The following is a 24080-nucleotide window of genomic DNA, read 5'->3' as shown; positions in this document are numbered from 1 at the left end:
CCTGTGTGTTCTTTTCTTTGTGTGGAAACTCTTGTAAAAGCATGAATGCAAAATGTATCTCTGAAGTTTAAATGCAAACTAGAATGTCATCCTTGTGAATGACAGTGGCCCTGATGTCTGATGAGGCACCGCTTAATAAACTTTCACATACAGTAACTTAGTGGTGGACGAAGATTCCGTATTTTTATAATTCCGTTTTTCTTTTTATGTCAATTAAAAAAAAAAAGGTGTTTCCCAGACATTTTTTATCAAATCAAATCAAGTTTAGGTTTGTGTGTAATGCATGACAGTGGAGCGCTTTGATAATTCATTTAGTGCTGAGTTTGTTTTCATTATCAGTCAGTCTGATGCATACCTTTTACAATTAATCAATTGATCTTTTACTCTATAGGATGCCAGCAAAGAATGAGTTGTCCAAAGGGACTACATTACTTGTTTTTGTCCCAAAGATATGTAAAAGTGCGAAAAGCAGCAACATTCGAGAAGATATTGAAATGTTGAAACCTAACTGATAAATTGATTATCTAAATAGTTGGCCATTTATTTTAATAGCATTTTTTTAAAGCATTTCCTATGTGATTTTATCTTAGGGTTCCAGACCTTCATTATTAAGGAGTTTGATGGCCTGTAGAACAAAAGAGAACTTGGATCGGTTTTGTGTAAACAGAGGAGCACAGTATTGTTGTCTTGAAGGCAGCAGTTCAAATGAGAAGGAAAGGGGGTGCTTCTGATTACCCACAATGCTGTTTGCCTTTCTTAGTGTTCTGTTTTTATATTTACTTTCCATACTTGGGAATGGAATACCTATAGTTAATTTCAGTCATATTGTCCAGGCATACTGTAAAGTGAATCTGATGGTGTAGAGTAGATAACTCACCTCTACATTATTATATTAACTTACCAACAGCACCCCACCCTGTGTATCTGCCTGCCAGTTTACTGTGTGTTCCTGTTTCAGGTAACAGAACAATGCAGGTTTCAGTGAGAAGGCTGGCTCTGTATCCACTGGGTGTTGCCCGCTCTGGCCAAATCAATGCTGCTCTCCTGAACCCAAGAGCCCGTCTCTGGTTCCCCAGCACCCGCACCCTGTTCAGTGAGACAGGGGTATGGGAGAAGGACTATAAAACAGAGACCCGACGCAGAGTGGAAGAATGGTGGCACCCGCGAATTATGGCACAGTGGAGGAAGGATGCACTGGAGGAGGTAAGGAGGCCTTTGCTTTTTCTTACAGTATTTAGCCTTGTGACTTCATGATCGTCCAAATAAATCATGATCTGAGTATCCCGGTTATTTATGTGTGTGTGTGTGTGTTTGTGTGTAAACATCATTTACTGGTTTCAGAAATCTGGATAAGCCCATATCCCGGAAACTTTGATTGATACTCTGAAAGAAATCTGTTACTGCTACAACTACTGTTGCATGTTAACACCTTATCCAGGGTCTTGAGCCTTCTCTGGCACGCTTGCATGCTCAACATCACCAAGTTACGGAGTGATTAGTGAGTAAAAGAAACCCCTTTGTATATTTCCAATGTCAGAAAGAAAGAAAAAAGAAGAAAAAAAAGGCCAAAACTAATTTTCAGAGCTCAAGTCTTGAAATGTTCATTTGGAATGTTTTGAAACTGAGAAAAGCAGCAAATCCTCAGATTTGAGCTGGAATCACCAAATGTTAAGCATTTCTGCCAAAAAGAATGACTTCAACGATTATGAGATTTTCAAAAATGGTTGTAGATATATCTTTTTTGTCTATCTACATGGAGTAGAGGTCAGGCAGACAGGAACCAAAAAATGTCCTCAGTACAGAAAGGAGTGGCTGACACATGTTCTATCAAGACACTCCTGCACACAGACGGTCGTGTAAACAAAGATATGATTAACCAGTTTTCTTTTTTTTTCTCAATGTAAACATCCTCTACCAAATATGATTAATCAGGATCCTAATGTGTGTGGACTAAGTTTTTGTTAGAGGGGCTGGCCTTTTGATCTGCCCCCTTTTCCAACATCACACCGCTGTCAAAAGTGTTGAATGATTGAATATAAATATTGAAATTGAAAAATCTGTATATGTATTCAGTGGAAACCCCTTTAGCCTTTTCTTTAAGATTAATTGATTAATAGGTCATAAAGCATCCTTCCACATGATTCCCAGCTATTACTGGCCCTTGAGTCCCGGAGCGCCGGCTGATTATTACCCTAATGGTCCGACCGTGCAGCTGTCTGGGACAGGCTGACAGTGATCAAGTGCGATCATGCCTCGGCCCCTAATTAATTTATTGCAAAATTCAATACTCAGGTTCCCTGTAATCATGTATAGTCGGGTGTAACCAGTACTTACTGTGTTGCCGTGGTTACTGTGCTGCGAGTGTAAACATCCATAATCAACGTTGTCGCGCTTTGTGTTCTGACACTATAATCAGACACTATTAGAGCCTCATACCGAAGTCCGTCAGTGCTCTCGCTCTGTATGTGATGAGTTATTATTCCTGCCTCGACCTCGTTGGGTTAATGCCGCGTCTTTTTTACAAGACTCGCTCAAAAAGCCAGACTGATGATGGAGGAAAGAACCCGTACACTGTTATTATAGTCTCTCAAGATTAATGACGATTATTATTTTTACCGTTGTTTTCCCAGAGTTCCAACAGGAAGAAGTTTTATGTGCTCTCCATGTTTCCGTACCCCTCTGGGCGACTGCACATGGGCCATGTGCGAGTGTATACCATCAGTGACACCATCGGCCACTTCCAGAGAATGAGAGGCCATCGGGTATGTCTGTAGTAAATGGATTTTTGTCATTTCCTACTATCCTCCCTGAAACAAACAAGGTCAACACACTATGCACTGGCATTATGTGTAAAATGAGTTTTCATTTTGGCTTAAGTGCTTAAAACGGGAACTACAAGAGGCCCTTTTGATGTTTTGAATTCCATTTAGCTGCTTCAGTTTCAGGATCCTGGTATAGTCCAATGAGGCTCACTGTCACTGTAATGACCTACTTATACTGGGACACTGGAATGTAACAGAGCCATTGTTAATGTCCAAATGTTACCAATAGCCTCCTCTCATTAGAACAGAGATTACATGTTAAAAGCATTTTAATAATTCACTTAGCTGTCAAAAAAACTAAAGGTGGACTGTATGATAAAACTGTAATGCAACATGAAAAACCAAGGGCTGGTTTAATGAATGGTGCATTCAGCTGCTAAGTGGAGCTCTTGCATGCTATTTGCATGTAAGAACCCACATGCAAGATCATAGTAAGATCCATACTATGGATCAACAGATCTAATTTATCATGTATTGTCTATAGAGATTTCTAATCTGTGATATCCCAAGTGTAAGAGTTATTTCCAGTTTCTAAATTAAGCAAGGAGTTGTGTGCAGTCATAAATATTGACTCAACTGTTCTTGAACCTTTACGTCTCCCAATACGTGGCTACACTTTGAGAATTAGTCAATTCTGACGCAAAGCTTTTACCTGTTAAGGTTTGCTCTGTTGTTTGTTATCAGCTCCTCACCACAAGGCCTTTTCTTTGGCTTAACTGTCCCTGTTTTTGTTCAGACATACATTATACTCTACTAACCTTTCTTTCTAAAATCACAAAGAATGTGTCACCCCCAGAGGAACTTAAGGAGAATATTTAATTGTAGCAAAACTACTTTCCTGTCTGTGTTAAATGATTTTAAAATGATTAAATTGAGGATGTTTCCACGATATTTCTGTCGAACTACCTTTCTGTACAGGAACAGTATAGTGTTTCCGTTAGAGGCAATGGAGATATCCGTATTTGCTACATAACATCATACAGTACCGATATCTGCTTTCACACACTTGCACTGTTACCCAAATCTCATCTGTTTATTCCTGCACTGCTTACCTTCGTATAAACAACCGTTTAGGAAGAATATCATTATTATCAGCTCTGTGTACCCTGCTGGAGCCTCTGTTTACACTTGCACTAAACTGGGATGCTGCATATTTCCTTACTTATATTAACATTATAGTTAATGCACTATATTATGTGCACTGTGCAAGCAGGAAATAAGTACCATTCGTAGCATAATGGTACCTTCTGGAGCACTATCTTTCAATTACATGACCAAGGTTTACACTGTCCTGGGAGTTCCTAATTTGATTTCTACTTTGCTCTATTCATATGTGTATAATATATACAGTGCATATTTGCACATCATGTAAATTTCTTTAGTAGAAATGATTTGTGTACAATTGTTTTTATAAAGCTGACACTCCATTTGTCCTGTTATGGACATGTTTTTCTGCTACAATGAGCAACTAAAAACACAAAGGCAAAATCCATACTTGTGTCTGTTACAAATCAAAGCGTTGCAGTCGATATTCAGCAATCCGTTTAGTTCTAGTAAACTGATGAAGCTGTGACCAGTTTCTGTCAGACTGCAGTTACACACACCTTCTGACATGATCGTGACAACCTATGTTCAGTTCTTTGGTAAGTCTTTGTCTCCACGTCATGCCTGTCCTAAGCCCGACGAGAAACTGGTGTATGACGAATCTCTCCTTTTGCTTTCCCTGCTGGATTTTCCTTTGTGGTTCTGTCTAGTCTCTCCCCAAAAAGAACAATAGTTTCATATGACTGACAACTCCTTTCTGCCCAGGAGTGTACTTTACCTCAGCATCTGTCAGAAGGCGAACGTTGTTCCGCTGCATGCACACATCTTCTCTTTTCACTAGTTAATTAAGGAAGGTACATTGTGTCAATTGTCACACTCTAAATTTTTTGGCCTTTAATGAGTATTTCATGTGTGAAACTACTTCAAAAATAAATTATATATAAGATTTCTAGACTGTTTTATACCCAATGTTCGTGTTGTTCTACATCATATAAATACTCATCAGTGACTTAATGAGGTTCTAATGAGTTCACTGGCAGAATGTTCATTCTGTAATTAGATCACTCTAAAATGAGAAAGGGACTTCTTTCTACAGAACACATAGCCCAAAGAAGTGTCCAGAGCTCACAAAGGCTCTGCCTGGGGCTCGAAGAGCACAACACTGCATAGAAGTTCCTTTTTTTAATATACTAAAGTAGTACCTATGAAAGCTGATGACAGTGTGGTCTGTTAATTATCCAGAGTAATGGGTGCTGATTCTACACAACACATTGCTGTTCCTGTTTTTCAATGGTGTCAAAAGGACCAACTGAATCCCATTTACTTTCACTGTTTTGGTTTGGAGACAGAAACCTCAGAGACATTTCTTTTCAAAATTAAAGAAATTGTTCAACATGTTGGAAAATTACGCTTATTTGCTTTCTGCAGTTGCTTGTGCACATGGGCTCCAAATGCTTTTGAGTTGCATTTTAAAAGCTACCGGAGATGCAGTACAGCTTTTAGCTGGAACTGTGTTGGTGGACACTCGCATGTGCTGTAGCAGGGTGGCCTCTTATTTACAAAATCAGTCACCAAACCCCCTCTGTTGTTGTCGGCGTGAGGAGCTGCGGTGTATCTTTCTCAGCTCGGCACTGCCTTTCTCCACATTACAGTGGACAGTCATAAAATGGGCCTACACTGATTCCCACGTCTTTCTTTCACTGCCTCTTGCCACTCAAGCTCTGAAATGTACTGTGAATCTCAATGATAACAAGTTGGTGAAGCGTCGGACTAGCATTCATTCACGCTTTGTGTGGACACGATGATGAGTGGAGTGGAGTTGGAGCTATCAGCAGTAAAAAGATAATTTGCCAACATATTTAAATTTTGAGGATTGAGCTCACTAACCCAGCCTGCCCATCACAGCCGGCCCCTGTTACATCCCCTCATGAATACTGTCTCCGTTTAAATATATGTAGATATATAGTAATTACACTGAATAGACAACGAAGTAGCATATCCCTCCTGATGAGACGCATGTTTTTTTCTGCTTGGTTATTTATATTGGTTATCTTTGGCTTGTGCCTCACTCTCAGTGTGCCTGTATTCCTCCTGAGCAGTCTCAGTGGTCTGCTGTGCTGAGCGCTCTTAAAGCCTAATACCATCCAGCACTCGGCTTTACAAATGAGGCCCATGCAGTTACCAAGGATACCAATTTGTGTGAAACATCAGACCAGTTAGAGGCTGTGCGATGATCCTCTCCAGTCCTCGACTCCTTGTCACTCTGCTTCTCTTCTACTTTGCTCACGCCTTCCGCTCCTTTGCTTTAATGTCATTTCTCTCTCAGTGAACAGAAAATCACAGCTGAAGTGCTAAAGGGAAAAAGAGATGAGTGGAAGAGACCTTGTCTTAAGTCGATGAGGATTTACGTTAAGGAGGGTGTATGCTAGATAGCGACGTGGATACAAAGTACAGAAGGATAGAGGGAGAAAGCAGACAGAGTGGAAAAGTGACAGTAGATTGGGATGTTGTTTAGAAAGTTGTCTGTAAAACTGCTGATTAGATATTATACTAGGTCCTCAGAAGTGTAAAGCTGTCACAACCTGAACTTCCATTCTAAGCCTGACCCTTGGAAATTGTGGTTAGTCTCCATGCATTGACCACGATATGTAATGGAGTCGAGATCAAAGCAGAGACATTACACATTTAGTTTTTTTTAGAAACGATTATTTAGAAATGGTCTACTTAAATTTAAAGATCAGCTCCGGTCTTTAAATTTAAGTAGATTGTGCTGTAAACACTGCTGTGAACTTAAAATGGACTTGAAACTGGGTTACTCTTTCAATTCTTTTTTCATTTGATAATTAGTCTATGCAATGTCAAAATAGCTTTTTTGTCAACATACTTAATTTGCATGATAAGAAAAACAGGAAAGCAGGATATCTTCATATTTAATCCATACCATCTTTGATAGTGTTTCATATCAAGTTACGTAAAATTAATCTATCAAAATTGCTGTTAAACACAAATGATTTAACCAATTATACAGAGCTCCTAACTACACCCACAGGTGTTAAACCCGATGGGATGGGATGCTTTTGGACTTCCAGCCGAAAATGCAGCCATTGAGAGAGGTCTCGACCCAGAGGAGTGGACTAAAAGGTGCCTGATAATCACATCTGTTCGTCTGATCAGTCATTGTTGATGCGTGCTGTGCCTTAACGTCGCTGTTCGATGTCGTCTCCTCAGTAATATCCGGTCCATGCGGGAGCAGCTGGACAGCCTCGGCCTTTGCTTCAACTGGGACCGCGTGAGTAGGAACTGAAGAAGAACTGAGCATCAAACAGACACTTGGCAGGTTTTAAGTCTTGTTTGCCCTCTTGTGTGTGTGTCACACCACACACTGGTGACATTACTCTGGCTTTTTCCTGACAGGAAGTAACCACTTGCCTTCCAGACTACTACCGGTGGACACAGTATCTGTTTGTCAAGCTCTTTGAAGCAGGACTGGCGTATCAAAAAGAGGTAGGAATGGCCTTTTCACTAAAGTGCCTATCCCGGTTTTCTTTTGAAAGAAATAATATAATTGGTTTAGGTTGAGGTCGCTGGCGGTTGATTGAAGCTGCTCACCCGTTACTAGGAAGAGTGCTCGGTAGAAGCCCTTTCATTATGTTTAATGAAATGGGACTACCTTGAAATAAGCCTTTGGTCTGTCCATTACATCCAAGCTACTTCCTAAGCTCTGCCTTTTCATTTTAACCATATGTTGTATGTTCATCTGCATTTGTGTGTGTGTTCTCTAGGCTGTGGTGAACTGGGACCCTGTTGATCAGACAGTGCTGGCTGATGAGCAGGTGGATGAAAATGGTCGCTCCTGGAGGTCTGGCGCCCTGGTGGAGCAGAAGCTGCTCACACAATGGTTTATTAAGACTACAAATTATGCCAAGGTACGGCTCGTGTGTGTGTGTGTGTGTGCGTGCATGCGTGTGTGAGACTTGTGGTGTCTGAATGGCTGGCCAGCAACTTCATGCGAACCAAAATGAACAGCGGACCTCTCTGATAACAATCATGGCTGACACTTCAGTAGTAGTAGTAGCAGCAGCAGCTGCAGCCCTGCCTCTCTCATTGTGCAATCAGTCCCCTGGAAACCGTCATTTGTAGCCTGGCGTCTACAAACCAAGTAAAGAGAGACCAAGTAGAGAGAGAGACCAGCCGAGTCTGAGTGATGCCCTCAGGCGACCAGGCCGTGTGTGTGTGTGTGTGTGTGTGTGTGTGTGTGTGTGTGTGTGTGTGTGTGTGTGTGTGTGTGTGTGTGTGTGTGTGTGTGTGTGTGTGTGTGTGTGTGTGTGTGTGTGTGTGTGTGTGTGTGTGTGTGTGTGTGTGTGTGTGTGTGTGTGTGTGTGTGTCTGCACAGAGTACTCCACGAGGAGAAAAGTGCTTTTGTTTTATAAGGATGTAAAATGCACATCTTTGGCACATTTTTGCTGACACTCGACTTGCAGACATGGATATTTAAAGGCAGAATGAGAAGGATTTGTCCGTTGCGGCATGCAAACACAACATTCAAAGTTGTAGCTAGCTAATCGGCATAGTATTTGTGCCCAGACGAGAGAGGACAGGAGAATTTAGCGGAGCTTCGCTGGCTGCCGACTTAGAAAACACTGTTTACAGTGTCAGCCAGGTCATAAGAGGTCTGGTGAGCAGGTAACCATACTCCTCCTAATTCACCCAAAAAATGCAAACACAAAGGAAGCCTAAGGCAACAGATATCCAGCCTAAATGAGTGATATCCGGCTGAATTTCCACCGGCAACGGAGCAATCCCGGAAGTTGAACGTCAAAGATATAGACTAGCCAGGGAAGAACACAGCCCCAGGAGAGGAGAGGCCGAGAAGTAACCGCTGGAGGCAGAGAAAGCGTGAAGTGCAGAGAAACACCCAGAAACATCCCAAACAATCATCCTCAGCTGGTCTTCTAACCATCCCCACCTTTTGCCTCAGCACCATGGGTGCTAGGGCTTCTACCTGCACTGCTCCCAGGCTCTGTAACTCCCTGCCCCTGCGAATTTGACAGTCTAACAGCATAACAACATTCAAATCCCGATCTCAAAACTCATCGGTTTAAACTGGCCTACTCACATCACCCATCCTCTCTGTCTGATTCCCTTTAGCTACAAGATTGTACTGTAATTTTTAAATCTCCCCTCCTACACATTTCCGCTCACCCTATGTCTCTTGTTTTATGTTTGGGCTGGTGTCTTTCTACTTGTTTTGTTTTTTTGAAAATATTGAGTCCAACTAATGGCATGAGAAGGAAAGGCAGAGCAAGGCATATCATTAGCAAGATTGTGTGAGTGGTTTTCATACCATACTGAAATATAAAATGGTAACCAAAGCCTGCCTGTGAGGTGTGAAATCAATGTGAAAAACGTCTTCCTTGCTTTGGAAACTGGTTGGCAATGATAGAAATTACAAGTGATTTCTGATAAATGGGTTAAAACATGCAAACATGTCGTTTGTCCTTTCAGGGCTTGTTAATTATTTTGTCAATTTTGTCATTTTGATTATAACATCAATTTCCTCAGTCAGGCGTCGCCCAGTTTTAGCCGCAGCGCTGAAGTTGCCTATGCTTGTCCATGTCAGAGGTGTGAGAGGAGGTGGAAGCAACCTGCTGTGACAATGTGTCCCTGAATTTCTAATTTTCTCTGACGAATAGGAAGAAGGTGTTAAGGAACAGAAGTGAGAGACAGATGGAGCGAAAGGGAACCGTGTGAAATGGCGGCTTGCCAAATAAATCAAAAGTGCTGTAATTGGACTGTAATTTTCCCACTTGTGCGTTTCTCAGCACGTCTGTACACGTGTTCGAGTCTGTTAGACAACATTAATTTTAGACAATATTTATTCAGCAGTCATCAGTTTAGCTGTGAGCTTGTTCCACGTTGCATTGAAAGAGTTTCCTCGTGAATCGTAACCATATTGTTTGTTCCGGGTCACAGATCACTGCATATTATTTCTAAGATGGATTTTTCCAAAGTGGAGCATGCAGCATAGAAAAATGAGCACGTGGCTATAGCAGAGCGTATAATCACACTCATTAGTTCAGCATTCAGGCACACATGCCACCTGCCTATTGCACATGCACTGACATTTAGATGATTCAAGACTTGAAGCTCAGTGTGTTGTTCAGCAACAATGTTGCTCAAATAGGGCCGTAGCTTCTAGCGTTTGTGTCAATAACTTGTGACTTGAAGGTTGCTGGTTCAAATCCCTCAACTATTTGTATTGCTGCTTTGCACAACATTTTGGCGTGTGTCATCCTTTCGGAGGGGCCAGGCTAATCTTCTCTGTATTGATTCAAATTTTTCATGTGTCCTGCCTGAGCAAGCACGTATTTATTTCATCAGAATTGTATTTGATGCCTATTTCTCAGACACACACAGACACAATTACTTACAATCCTTGGTTATTGCTATACCATTCTTTTTCTCTCAAGCTTTGCTTAGTTGCCATGGAGACTCCTATTCTTGCTGTACATATTTCAGTTACTCCTGTTTCTGTGCCAAACTATACTAAAGGCTTTTACGGCCGCTCTCTTTAAAGCCATCATTAGTAGTCTCTCACCGCTTTCCTGAGTTTTTTCTATGTATGTATGTTGTTGGTAACATCTCTGTTCGCTGCGTCTCCTCCAAGAGTCTTTCCGTCATGCTGATACAGATTTGCTGGATTAATGTCTCTTTTCTCCTAGTCTGGAGCAAGTCCATAGCTGACACACTCTGCAGCCATGCGGGTGATGACTATTACCAGAGTTTATGTTTGTATTGATATCGTTGTGATGAGGTACTGCATGCTGAGCGGCACAGTGAGGAGGATTGTGGGTAATAGATTGTGACAGACTGAAAAGGAAATGGAGAGTTTGAACATCTCCGGCCTCAGCCCAGCTGTGGCTGTTTGGCGTGAGCCTCGTTGATATGCATAGCTTCTTCTAATAATGCAGAATAACTGTGTGTGTGTGTGTGTGTGTGTGTGTGTGTGTGATAGCCAATTGCTTTGTGATATCAAATAAAGTAGGGCGAGTGGAGGTCAGGATTTTTGAAAAATCCCTCTTTGTCTGCATAATGTGACCTGGGCTGCTTTGTCAAAATAAATTGGCTAGGATTTGAAAGAATCCACACTGAGTTGAAACCAATTGCATTACCCTATACAGCCAAACATTTATAAAGAACTGGTTGCCCCTCCTTTCATAATTATCTATTTTTCTCAGTGAAGTGGAAAATAAGCTCCCTTTTTAAAGTTGTACAAAGTAAAGTAAACGTGTGTCTTTGTTTCTGTCTCCCTCCTCTAGCCTCTCCTTGACGGCCTGGAAGACCTTCCAGAGTGGTATGGTGTCAAAGCCATGCAGGCAAACTGGATTGGAGAGTGCACCGGCTGCTACTTCGATTTCAAACTCAAGGTGAATCTTAGCTCACTTTTTATTCATTCATCATTCTCACTTCCTTTCAATCTCTCTGCCTTTTTCTACCAAGTGTTTCCCTGTTGCCCCCCCTTTTCCAGCCTCGCTTTTTCATCTCTTCTACCCCAAGCACTGATTGCTTGCTTTATTTTGGATTCCACTTTTTGTTTATATATTTCTATTAAAAATCATGTACCAATACATTAAAATCTTCACTTTATTTGTGTTCAGCGGGTGCTTCCATCTGCAAGTGGCAATTTTCCCAAACAGATGATTTCAAAGATTAGTTTCTATTGAGTTTTCAAAAAGCAAATATTTACAGTTTTTCACGCGTCGGTTCAAACTGAGAGGTAGCAAAAAAAACACTGGGAACCGCATTAGCACCTCTATTAAACTGCTCTCTTGAAAAAGAATCAGAAAAATGGTTACTCAAGTCAGTTGCTTGATTTAAAAAGGCTAGAGGAAAGACATTAGAGGAGGTGAGAGCGCGTTTGTGTTTTTGTGTTTTTTTTGTTTGTAGATGGGAGGGGATTCACCGGCAGAATGCATAATTAAAGTTAAAACCAGGGGCTGTCAGTAAATTGAATGGATTCTTGTCTTAAATCACATCATCATACATTGTCACAGAAACTCTTCACTGAATTATCTCCCCAGGGGGCTGAAGATATGTATTAGTATCTGTTCTACAACATAACATATACAAATTACCCCAGAACCCCCTAGAATGAGAGTGTCATCTATGAATAATTATAGGATTAAGGGACATTGTAGCCTCATTATGTATCAAAGAGTTATGGACAGGTCATGTTGCATCTCACAGTCCCAAGACTTCAGGTATTAAACTGATGCTCCAACTGACACCATGTACCATTTTTAACATCAAAGTTAAGCATGTTAGCATTATAACGCAAAAACTCACTCAAAACGACACACAAAGGGGAATCACAAAGTTATTAAGATTGCGGCTGAAAGTCTCTCCTTGAATTTATGATGGTGCACCTTCATGGTAAATAGGTTTTTACTGATAAATACATAAAACTATTAATACATTTAAAAAAATGTTACTTTCTCTCCACTATTTAATTCATGATTGGAGTTTTTCGGCACTATATTGCAATAATCAATTACCAAACCATGTCTTACCCTGTAATGTGTTTGACATACATGTTGAAAGAAGATGACATACTTTATTAATCTCTCTGGGGAAATTCATTTTTTCACTCCGTTGTTACACACATACAGGCCTGTTTTACACACATGCCCACGCTATAAACATGCATTATTGTTGTGGAGAGTTGGCAGTTGGGGCACCTCAGCAGTGCCCAGGAGGGGAACTGGCACTTCTCCAGCTAGCAGTCTACACACCCTCCGTGCTGGACTTACATGCACTGGACATAAACCTGTCACCAGGGACAATTCCAGGATTTTGGACTCTGAAAAGAAAGAGGTTCCCACATGCTTATGTCTTATCTCCCAGGTGGACGGGAAGGACACAGGGGAGACCCTGTCAGCCTACAGCTCCACCCCAGAGACGGTGTTCGGAGCGGCTTACCTGGCCATCCTGCCCTCTCACAGACTGCTGCATGGGAGCAGCTCAGTCCGCTCTTCCCTGGAAAAAGCCTTTCAGCCAGGCAGAGGTTAGCATCTCAGCCCTGATCCAGTCTGAGTTGGGTCCGTCAAGGTGCATGATTGTATTTATACAGTCCATGGGGAAAGAAGCTTTATTTGAGTAATAAGATTAAGAATTAAGATTTATTTGGGGCATTTTAGGCCTTTATTTTCATAGGACAGATGAAGACACAAAAGAATGACATGCAGCAAAGGGCTACGGGTCGGAATTAAACCCGCAGCCGCTGCATTGAGGAGTAAATCTCTATATATGGGCACCTGCTCTACCAGGCGAGCTACCCGGGCGCCCGGGATGGACATATTTAAATGCTTCATCGTTCATGACTTTTTCTATGGAAAGATAGATTACTACTCTATACCTGCCCGCTGTCAGTGCTTGAAAATGTTGTGATTCTTTGCATCTTATTTGTGTTCTTTATTGAGCAGTGCCAGATTTACAAAAGACGTGCTAATAGTGAAAAACAATCCTCATCCTCATATGACGATGGAACAACATTTTGTTCAGGCCTTTTCTTAAAGATTTGTACTGTATTTGTCTACATAGTTCATATCACCAGTATGGATGCATGTTTGGGACTTTACTAATGTTGTTATGTTTATCTAATCCTGTCAAGTTATGGATGTAGTTGCTGCAGTTTATTAGCATATTCTGAGTAAATGCTAATTGAGATTCCCTCTCTGTCTCAGCGGTGAATGATTGTTGATAAACACCTTCAACCCTTTGCTCTCCAGACTCCCTTACAAAGGTCACCGCTTGCAACTTGTTCACCGGCCACGAGGTTCCCCTGGTCATCTCACACAAGGAGGCATTTGATGGCTATCTGGATACTGTGATTGGTGAGTTATTGCTGTGTGGGTGGGTTTCACAATCCTGGCTGGAGAGTAAGAAAGTAATTTGTATTCATCTGTGAGCTGAAATAATAGAGAGGTTAAATAAAATGAAAAAGCAGGAACATGTATCCTCTTCACGAGGCTAATTGATAAGGTGAATGATATAATTAAAAAAGAGAATATGAAAAAAGTTTTCAACTGTAGTGGATTTGATACATTAAATGCTTCATTTTGAAAGTAACCCTTTTACTATGTATGTCTTTGCCATTGAGTATTGTGGATGTCATAATGATGTAAAACCAGTGGGTGTTTGTCTGTGTGTGGAGGTGGAACCCAAGGGATTGTTAACCATTAGTCACAACATGCTTAACATCACCTCAGGGAGGGGAGAGAGATTGCTTATGTGTGTGTCCATGTTTTTTTTTATTCACTACATGTTCACGCTCCACAGGTATCCCAGACTGCAGCCTGGAGGATTTGTCTGTAGCCAAAGCTCTGAATCTGAAGTGGACCACAGTGCTTAAAAGTGCAGAAGACGGGACACAAACTCTGATCAACTCTGAGGAGGTCTCCATCGTTGATATAATTCAACGACTGATGATTATTAAATTATAATTATTATTTTGCAGCATGAGTCAAGCACACCTTCTCTCTTTAAATTCTATAGAAAATAAACACTTTTTGACCCTTTTCTCTCTGTAGTTCTCAGGCCTCACCAGAGAGCAGGCATTTGACTTCATTACCCAGAAGGCCAGAGAGCAGAAGATCGGCGGCCACCTTACCAGCTCCAAGCTAAGGGACTGGTTGATATCAAGACAGCGGTACTGGGGCACACCCATCCCTGTGGTGCATTGTGGGTCTTGTGGTCCTGTTGCTGTCCCAGAGGAGCAGTTACCAGTTACATTACCAAAGCTGCCATCTCTCAAAGGAAAGGGTGCGTCGCCACTGGAAGCTGCTCACGACTGGGTCAACTGCAAGTGTCCCAGGTAAGAACTAAGATTGTTTTTATTATTTTTCTATGTTTTTTTGGAACATCACACGCAAACACATCTATATGTCTCAACCATATTATCCTCTCTCATGTTATCTTTAACATATTTCATCCAAAGGAAGTCTAATTATCATATACAAATGCCATATTTGATTATTGACTTTATTTCATTAACTCCTATGCCGTAGCTAATTGTGACTGTGAATTATATCTCCCAGAAGACACACATCAAGCTCTCAGTGTCTCTCCTCCCAAAAAATGGGGTGAAATATGTAATAATTAATAGCCAATCAATGTATTTATATTTTCACTTCTACTATTAAAATGCATGTAGAAATAATGCACATCAAACGACAAAAGACTAACAGCCAGAAGCTTGTGCGCTTGTGGAGTCCTTAGGACCCCGTTTGCACAGTGAGCAAACCACCCTGCTGAAGTACCCTCAAGCAAGTCTGAGAGTCACTGCCCACCCTATTGAGCTGTCTGGTGTTGAAAAGGGTGAAGGATGTTTTATGTTTTTTTGACACAAGATAAGCAATTGTGGAAATCCTCCTGTTCATTATGGTGTTTCTGCAGTAAGAATTTAATTATGTGTAGCCCTTCACCAGTGAGACGCCTCTCCTCCGTATTTCTTGTATATTCTCGGGGGACCAGCCCCGAACAAATGAGCCTGCTGTTGTCAGCGAAGGCTGAGAGGATTGACAGCTTTACAAGAACACAGAGCATCGAGAGCAAGCTTGTGAATTGTGTGATTAATACTTTTACTCTGACTGGGTTATGTAATGCGTGGCATCTCTGACAGGAGCAGCATGAGATGATGATGGAGGTTGCATATACCAGCTGTGCCCCAAGAGACACACAAATACTGTACATTTACGCACACACGTTAACCTTTTGTACACAGGTGTAATTACACACACACACACCAGCAAGTCTTCTCAGTGAACAAGTTCACCATCATGTCACAATGTTAATTAAAACAACGGCTCACTCAGTCGCAGATGGCACAAGTCATCAGATTGTGTTCAGTCACTTCCAAAAAGCTACTATAATTCCTCCCATCAGCGGTGAATGATAGCTATAATCACCAAGACACCGTTATCTCCTCTCTTCCCATGTCCCCTCTGTTGTTAAGTGTCTGTGGAAATTTGTTCTCTTCACTCGTCGACCATGTCCGATTAAAGTTTGAGTAGAACGCAGTCAAGCAGCTTGATGAGAGATGGGCGGCAGAATAGAGTTTTATTTGTCCTTGAGGAAGTCATTTCCTGTGTGCTCATCTCATCTCCGACCCTCTGCGGCACTGTAAATTGGCCTGCCAACTGAACCCTTGCCTCGGCTTAGCCTTGCTAGGAAGTGTGTGTTGTTCCATGAATTCACAGGTAAAGAGAGAGACCACCCAGTTAGCACAGCATGCACACATTGGCAGACGCACAGCAGATGGAGGGCTGTTTTCAATGGGGAGAGAGACTTCGTGGAGTGGGCAGCTGCCTCTCTTGCCTCATCTGTTTGAGCGCCTTTTGGCTCTTTCTGGCTCATCCTGCAAACACACTTTAAACACACATGCATAAAGGTGGCTTCAGATTTAGTTACGTACTGCTGTTAGGCTCCTTTCATAGCTTAGAGAAGGGCCATCTCCAGATATTACCTGTGTGTGCTGTCTAATATGGTGTGACTGTTCCAGCTGTCTGTCAAATGACCACAATTTGAACTCTGATTGGCCAGTCCCGTGTTACAGAGGTGGTGTAAAATCTGACTTGCTTAAGCAAATGTACAAAATGTGTTCAAATTTTCTCCATTTTGTGAAGTTTCTATATTTATATTCTTTTGTGATGGTAGGGGCGTCGTTGTTCTGCTGTTTTTTATATGACATAACACCTGACTTACAAATATTAACCTTGCTACACCTTATCATTGTTGCTAGGCAACCTTCAGCTCGTCCCGTATCACTGCCTTACTATAGACCAGTATGGTAAGTGGTTGAGGGGTTTTGTCTCTCCATGTCTGTGTTAGTGAGTGTGATATTTAAAAAATAATTACTGTCAGTTGAGTGTTTGTGTGAGTGAAAATGTGAGACAACAAAGAGACGGTTAGACTAAACCAAGACATCCCGTAAGATCCAGGAAACGATACCTGCTCTGTTGCACATATTAAAGCTCAGAGCTTTGCTTCTGTTTATCTTTCTGGCACACTGATTTTAACTCTATTGAGACTCATTATAAGGTAAAGGCAGACGCTTTCACTGTTCCATTAAGTGCTTTAAATCTGACCAAAAAAGCTCTTTTTTTTCCTGTGTCTTTGCAAATGTCCTCTCATCGCTATAAAAGTGATGTTGGCAAATTTGCATCACATACCCATGTGCTGTTTGGCTTGGATAGAAAGGGGGACAAGGTGGCATTTCCAACACAAACACATGATCATGTGTTCAGCCTGCTAGTTGGCTCTCTATTAGCACAGCCTGTTAGTCAGGGCACAGAATCAGAGCGCTGGTGCCAGGCTGGCTTCAGCTGTGCTTCTCTGCAGGGACATGACCCTCACAGCCAGATGGAGCTAGCTTTATACATACACACACACACACACACACACAAACAAAGCACATAATGCCGGTGCCATTTCACTAAGTACAAACAGAGATCGTTCATTTGTCCATGTTCTAATTTGTCAGCCTAATATTGATTTTTTGTGCTGCCTCAGCCCAACTTTCTTTGTTTCTGTGTCTCCTCATTCAGATGTAAGGGCCCAGCGAGGAGGGAGACTGACACCATGGACACATTTGTGGACTCCGCCTGGTATTACTTTAGATACACAGACCCCCATAACCCAGACAGGTACAAACAGCCTCCTCCTGAGATTACACTAGCTGTTTTTCCAACCTTTTTTAACCATCAATGAAGCCACTGAAATCTTTGTATTTGTTTGTTTTGCATCTGTTTTCACACACTCTTATAGATTTTAACACAGATTGTCCAGGTCTTATTTACGCTCTCTTCTTACAATTGAAAAGAAGGGAAAGTTGTGTGAGTGGATAAGCATATCTGTCTGTTATTAGATATTTAAAAAGCAAACTATGTTATCTCTGCTATGTCAGACAGAACTTGATGTTCTCTCTTGCCTCTAACTCTATCTCTCTCTCTCTCTCTCTCTCTCTCTCTCTCTCTCTCTCTCTCTCTCTCACTCTCACACACACACACTAAACTTCCAATTGTATGCGCTATTGGAAAGGTGTACTTAACACATAATTATCTTTAAAATATATCCTATCATAAAAATCTCTGTAAGATCACCCCCTTTCAAGCATGCATGTACTGCATGTGTTACACTGTCTCTCTCTCTTTCTCTCTCTCTGTCACACACACACGCACACACACATACACACACACACACTTGACTAGAAGTTGCATTTCCTGCCAATAGAGATTATGGAGCTATTGCTGTCACCTGCTGGGATGGTGGCAATACCCTGAGCTCAACAAAAGAGATTAATTTCCCAGTGCCCTGACCTATCTGTAAAGCTGCTTTAAAGGAAGTGGGGCTGCTTTCCCCATCACTTTTCTCAGCAAGACAGATTATGGCACAACAGAAAAAGCAATTACACTATTTGTGCATTACAGTTAGCCTGCTAAGCCTTATATGCACTAGGACTAGGGGAAACGATGAAAGTAGGAAGCAAGAGATGTTGAAAGTAGCAAGAATAAGATGGAGCGAAAAGGGTGTTATATAGAAGTGTGTCTGTGTGGTTATGTATTAGAGTTCCCTGGGCGGATGACAACAAATCGGCTAAATTATTTTCAGCCTTGTGAGTTCATAACTTTTTCCCCTGGTTCAACTATCTGGGGAAACCATCAGCCAGAGAATGAGGGCAAGAGAGGCAGAGAAGAGTCAAGGAGAGTAATGAGTGGTGTGAAAGGTAACACACAGAGATAGCAGACTGCCCTAAAAACCATCATTAGATGGAATCCCTGCCTCAACTGACCATCATGCCAGTCAGGCTAACCACATGCAGCTTGAAATCTGAAAAAGGAACATCCTCGTCTCAGTTCATCTCAAATAGATTTTTGTCCAAAAATACCTGACTGTGAACATGAGAAGCTCAATTTAGAGGAAGTCGTCAGAGCCAAATTTGAAACACATGAAGCCGGTGAAACACAGTAGAGGAGGCTTCAGGAAGTGTCTGTTTGTTTCATCCCTCGATTCTTTGTGTGTCGGATTCAGCCTGTCCCCTAGAGGAAGTGTGTGTGCATGTGTATAAGGCACATAACAACCAGTGCTATGTGACAAATGTTTTCTAAGAACATTTTATAAAGGCAAAAGTCTGCTTTGATAATGTACTGCTAATTCTTCTAACAATAAACTTTACTCATTCTGTACACCTTAACAAAGTAACAAAGCGCTTTACGCTGTAATCTCTATCTTAAACATTTTAGCACCAGAATCAGGTAAGGTCAGGCAAATAAAATAAAGAATGAAATAAAATGCACCACCATAGATAAATATGAAAAAGAGTGAAATGAACAAATAATACATAGTAGAACTGGAATAATAATTAAATAAATATTAGTGAAAGACGAATAATCTCAGACAGTGAAATTATTATCGAGGTCACCAAAGCTCCATGCTGTTCTAAATAGATTATTTTGTGTTTCCTGGAAAGAAAAAGATTATCCGTGGAACAAGAAGTCGGTGAAGTATATTAGAAAAGAAAAAACAACATCTACGTAAACTTAATCAGCAGAAAATATGAGAAAAAAAACAATGAATTGGATTGCAGTGCAACAACAACAAGACTACAGAAATGGCAATTTAAACTAAACATATTTTTTTTTAGACTGGGTTCTTTTTTCCCCATGCTTTTATTGTTAACATATGTCTTAATAGCATAAATTCACAAACAGCTCACATAACACAGCTCCCCCAATCCTGCTCTTCCTCTGCAGGCCTTTTGAGCGCCGCCTAGCGGATCACTGGCTCCCTGTGGATGTATACATCGGAGGGAAAGAGCACGCTGTCATGCACTTGTACTACGCCCGCTTCCTCTGTCATTTCTGCAAGGATCAAGGTCTTGTTGCTCACAGGTACAGTACACAGTGCTGCACATCTGCTTTTGCTGTGGACATACACGTGAGTATGCTAATCCATCCTCTTTCTGTCTTTCAGTGAGCCTTTTTGGAAACTGCTGGTCCAGGGTCTGATCAAGGGCCAGACTTTCAAAAAAGCAGACAGTGGCCAGTACCTAAAGAGAAAAGAAATAGACTTCTCAGGTACACACTAGCTGAATTTGCAGGGTGTTTGTCAATGGGACATATCTCTAACAGTTGGAAGAGGGGAGGGATTTCCTCGCTCTGCCAGAAAAAAGAAAAAGTTATCACAATAATTTTGTTTCTTTATCATAGTATGTATTGACATCAATAACCCTTTTGTGCTGCAAATAGCACTCCCTCTCTGTTTTGTGTTTTCCAGTTGTACCTAATTGAATGGCAAGTTAACAAGCTACTTCTGACAAATGTCACAAAAAAACAAGAAATCTTTTGAATAAATGTAATGGGTCTCTTACAGTTGGCTTAATGCACAAGGATCTTCAGCCTCTCTCTATTGCTTGGTAACAGGCTAAATAGAAGATCCTGGTGATATATACTCAGATTAAGTAGGATTTACATATTTTTCTTTCTTCTGTCTTTTACTACTTGTGATCGAGCAGGAGCCATTACTAAAAGTAAAAACAAAATAAAAACACACAATGAGATTAAAATCTGGTTTGCAATTTCTTAACATAAAAAAAAAAGGTTGGAGAGAGCCATATTGTCTAGCCATATCCTCAATAACTCCTAATCTACCTCTTCCAGATAAAGAGCCGGTGGTGCGTGGCGGTGGTCGTATTGAGGTGACATGGGAGAAGATGAGCAAGTCTAAACACAACGGTCTGGACCCCCAAGAGGTGGTGCAGCAGTACGGCGTGGACACAGTTCGACTCTACATCCTTTACGCCGCACCACCTGAACAGGACATCCTCTGGAATGTCAAGAGTGAGCCGTGATGCCACTGCAAAATTACATTGAGACCTTAAGTTATAATTTAGCATTATGAATTCAGAAAGATGCCAGAGCATGTTAGTTTTATGAGATTTAGCTTAATACATATGCCAGAAATTGTTGCCTCAAAGAAAATGCTATCAGTTGATTTCAAATGAAATATATTTTTCCAAAGGTGTTTCTCCCACAGCATGTCATATTATGTTATATTAATCTTTTCTTGTGTTTCTGTGTGTGTGCACCACATCAGCGGATGCCCTCCCTGGGGTTTTGCGATGGCAGTCTCGGCTCTGGCAGCTGGTGACCAAGCTGAGGGGGGCTCGGCAACTCGGAGACGTCCCCAGCCCCTCCCTGCTGAAAAAGAAAGAGCTGGCTGAGACCAAGAAAATCTGGGAGAACAAGAACTACGCTATTCAAGAGGTGTAGCCTCAGACTGGCTATGGTTTTGAATAAATGGCAGAAAATGTTTAATGATGACATTGTTTATCAATAAGATATTGCTACTGCCATTACCAGTTGGGGGCAGTAATGGGCCCACATTTTAAATCCCAACGTTTCACAGCAAGTGTCCTTCCTACAACAAGATAGGTGAATCACCCCATTGTTACCTTGGTCTATTTTGAATTAATTTGTTTTTTTATGTCATTTTAGTTTTTAATGTTCCACGCTAAATTAAATTAGTAATTTCATTGGCCTTTTTACACTGCAATAGATTGACCTGTTGGAAGGCATGGTAAGCTGTCTTTTGTCAGTTACAAGGTACTGTATGATAGCATGGTCCAAGGTAATATGTCATCACACAGGCCAACAGTACATAGTCTTGAGTTCCAGCCTTTCCATCCAATGCTGAACATCCATTGCAACCTGAAACCCCCAGAGTAAAGAGTAAAAGAAGAAGGGGATGGAAATTGATTTTAAATCCACCCTGTCTCCTTTCACACTTTATAAATAGCCTCCTTTGGCTGCTAGGTTTGATTCTCTTTCTCTCCACCCCTCAGGGCTGGTGCTTTTAAAGGACCTCAGGCTGTTTGCCATAAGCCCCCACAGCCAAGGTTGGCCTTTGATCTGTCCCTCAGAAAAGCCTCGGTGATCGACCTCCTTCTCCCAGAGGCCCTTTCCCAAATGTTCTTCCCAGAAGGCTAAGCAGGGCAATATTACATGCCGTGTGCCTTCAGCCTGTTCACATGATGATAATGGAAAAGGAGGCTCTACTTTTGACCCCTTTCATTGTTTTCTCATCAAGTCAAATTCAAAAAACATTCTTGGACACAGTCAATCCATCTGGAAGCAACCGCATGTCCAGTAACTTGAACAGAATGTAAAGCCTAAGACTTTATAGTTGTTACTAACTGACTGTGTCACCTATTTTGGGCTATTTTTAGGTGACATCTCACTTCACAGAGAACTTCCTCTTCAACGCGGCCATTTCTCGGCTGATGGGACTCACCAATACACTAAGTGTGAGTGTGCCCTTTGGCACCTTAAAATAAAGTTGTCACATTTTATCGTTTATAATGCAACACTTTGGAAATTACATTTTTACCATTGTATGTGTTCAGAGTGCAACGGTCAGGGTGGTGCAGCACAGTGTGGAGTTTGAGGAAGCCCTGGCTGCGATGGTTATGATGACGGCACCCATGGCCCCTCACTTGGCTTCTGAACTTTGGGCAGGTTGGTGACATGCAAATTATTCACCAGTAATAAATAATGCACTCAAAACACTAAACTCTCCACACATTATATGACAAACCTGGAGATGTCACATATTGCACTAAAGGTGCAATAAAGGTCTTTAATTTAATTGGTTTTATTTGTTTGGGTCAGACTAATATCAATGTGGTCACCTCATGGTGGCTGATATTTTAGACTGGCACAGTGACAAATGTATGTCAGGTTTGTGGTAAAATTAGGTTAATTCTAATGTGTGTAAGAGGAAGTTGCCCCAGATAAACATACTATTTATCTAATACCGGCGCCCAGCAGTGTAACTGTTGGTCGGTGACACCACTGTTACACATCCAAGACAAACCAAGCCATACAACACCATAAATATACTCACTGTCCATTTAACAAAATGATACAAGGGAAGGTCTAGTGTCACTGTTCATGCCTCATGTGAAAGCTTGCCCATGCACAGGCCTAAAGGACATCCCCTTATTGTCGATGAAACACGTACAAGCTCCCTGCAAAACAGGTGAAAGAAAAGAGGATCTGGAAAAAAATATTGTCCAGCTGATAGCCGCAGTGAGGAAAAACTGACATATGACCTCTGGGAGGAAGAGGCGTATGTATGTCTTTAAACCGGGCATTTTGTTTGTGTTCACATATGTGGTTTTATAAACAGGACATGCAATTGAGAAACGTGACCCCTGCTGCACTCAGTCACATTGTATTTTTCACTCTTGCTCGTAGTTAGTAAATCATACACACAGTTCAGGATGAGGAAAGTTCACATCCTTCCGTTGTGGCTCCAGGGAGGTGTACACTATCTGGTTTAATTTAGAGTCAGGACAAGGGGTTGTAGGGTGTTGTTTGACCCCTCATCGGAATACTTTTTCTCTACATACGAGGAAAACAAATGTGGTAAAAAAGCATTTTCATTCAATGTTGTTCTCCTGTGTTTCCTTCCGGGCTGTTCCCAGGTCTTTGCCAGGTGAAACACCCCCTCAGCCCCCTCCTCCAGCGGGGTGGAGACGTCCTGCAACAGTTCTGGCCGACTGTGGACCCTGAGTACCTGAAGGTCCCGGACTTAGTGGAGCTGTCTGTACTGGTAGGAACACACACAACCACACACTTCACGCACCACACACTTCACGCACCACACGCACCACACGCACCACGCACCACACACACACACACACACACACACACACACACACACACACACACACACACACACACACACACACACACCACACACCACACACCACACACCACACACCACACACCACACACACACCACACACCACACACACAGTCTCGCATACTCACTCACTGTCTCACTATCTCACTCATTCACTATCTCTCTATTTCACTCACTCACTATCTCGCTCATTCACTCACTATATCACTATCTCTTTCAGGGCTTGAAGTATTCTGGCACCGTGCCGGGGTGCTCCGGCACACGGCCATGAGGAAAAATAAATAATAAATTAGTTAATTGATTTCACCTACCAATCATATGAGAGAAACGCAACTCTAACTAACGCAGAGCTTAAAGTACTCGAGCCTGGGGCCAGATTTCTGGAGTGTGACTATTTTAGAAAAATAAATAAATTAAAAGGTCCGCACAGGATTTGTTTTCGATGCGCTA

At 41.7% G+C, this 24080-nt stretch overlaps 1 protein-coding gene and 1 non-coding gene across 2 annotated transcripts in view; one reads left to right on the top strand and one right to left on the bottom strand.

The window, feature by feature from the left end:
- lars2 (leucyl-tRNA synthetase 2, mitochondrial) overlaps positions 1-24080 on the top strand; it is a 28903-nt gene that overhangs the window by 2724 nt on the left and 2099 nt on the right. Inside the window, exons 2-20 of the mRNA XM_034874690.1 lie at positions 959-1203; positions 2631-2762; positions 6916-7007; positions 7095-7155; positions 7281-7370; positions 7649-7792; positions 11186-11293; positions 12771-12930; positions 13655-13759; positions 14205-14320; positions 14456-14739; positions 17471-17569; positions 19676-19813; positions 19896-19999; positions 20582-20761; positions 21018-21187; positions 22150-22227; positions 22327-22438; positions 23410-23537. Coding sequence (XP_034730581.1) covers positions 970-1203; positions 2631-2762; positions 6916-7007; positions 7095-7155; positions 7281-7370; positions 7649-7792; positions 11186-11293; positions 12771-12930; positions 13655-13759; positions 14205-14320; positions 14456-14739; positions 17471-17569; positions 19676-19813; positions 19896-19999; positions 20582-20761; positions 21018-21187; positions 22150-22227; positions 22327-22438; positions 23410-23537 — 2535 coding nt within the window. The 5' untranslated portion in view covers positions 959-969. The remainder of the gene's footprint in view (positions 1-958; positions 1204-2630; positions 2763-6915; positions 7008-7094; positions 7156-7280; positions 7371-7648; positions 7793-11185; positions 11294-12770; positions 12931-13654; positions 13760-14204; positions 14321-14455; positions 14740-17470; positions 17570-19675; positions 19814-19895; positions 20000-20581; positions 20762-21017; positions 21188-22149; positions 22228-22326; positions 22439-23409; positions 23538-24080) is intronic.
- LOC117946970 lies at positions 10125-10231 on the bottom strand. Its single transcript, XR_004657130.1, has one exon. It is a non-coding gene; the product is annotated as a U6 spliceosomal RNA (small nuclear RNA).

This window comes from Etheostoma cragini, chromosome 6 (assembly GCF_013103735.1).
Source record: "Etheostoma cragini isolate CJK2018 chromosome 6, CSU_Ecrag_1.0, whole genome shotgun sequence".
Taxonomy (NCBI): Eukaryota; Metazoa; Chordata; class Actinopteri; order Perciformes; family Percidae; genus Etheostoma; species Etheostoma cragini.
Note: the sequence above shows the minus strand (reverse complement) of the source record. Positions and strands in the feature narration are given on the sequence as shown.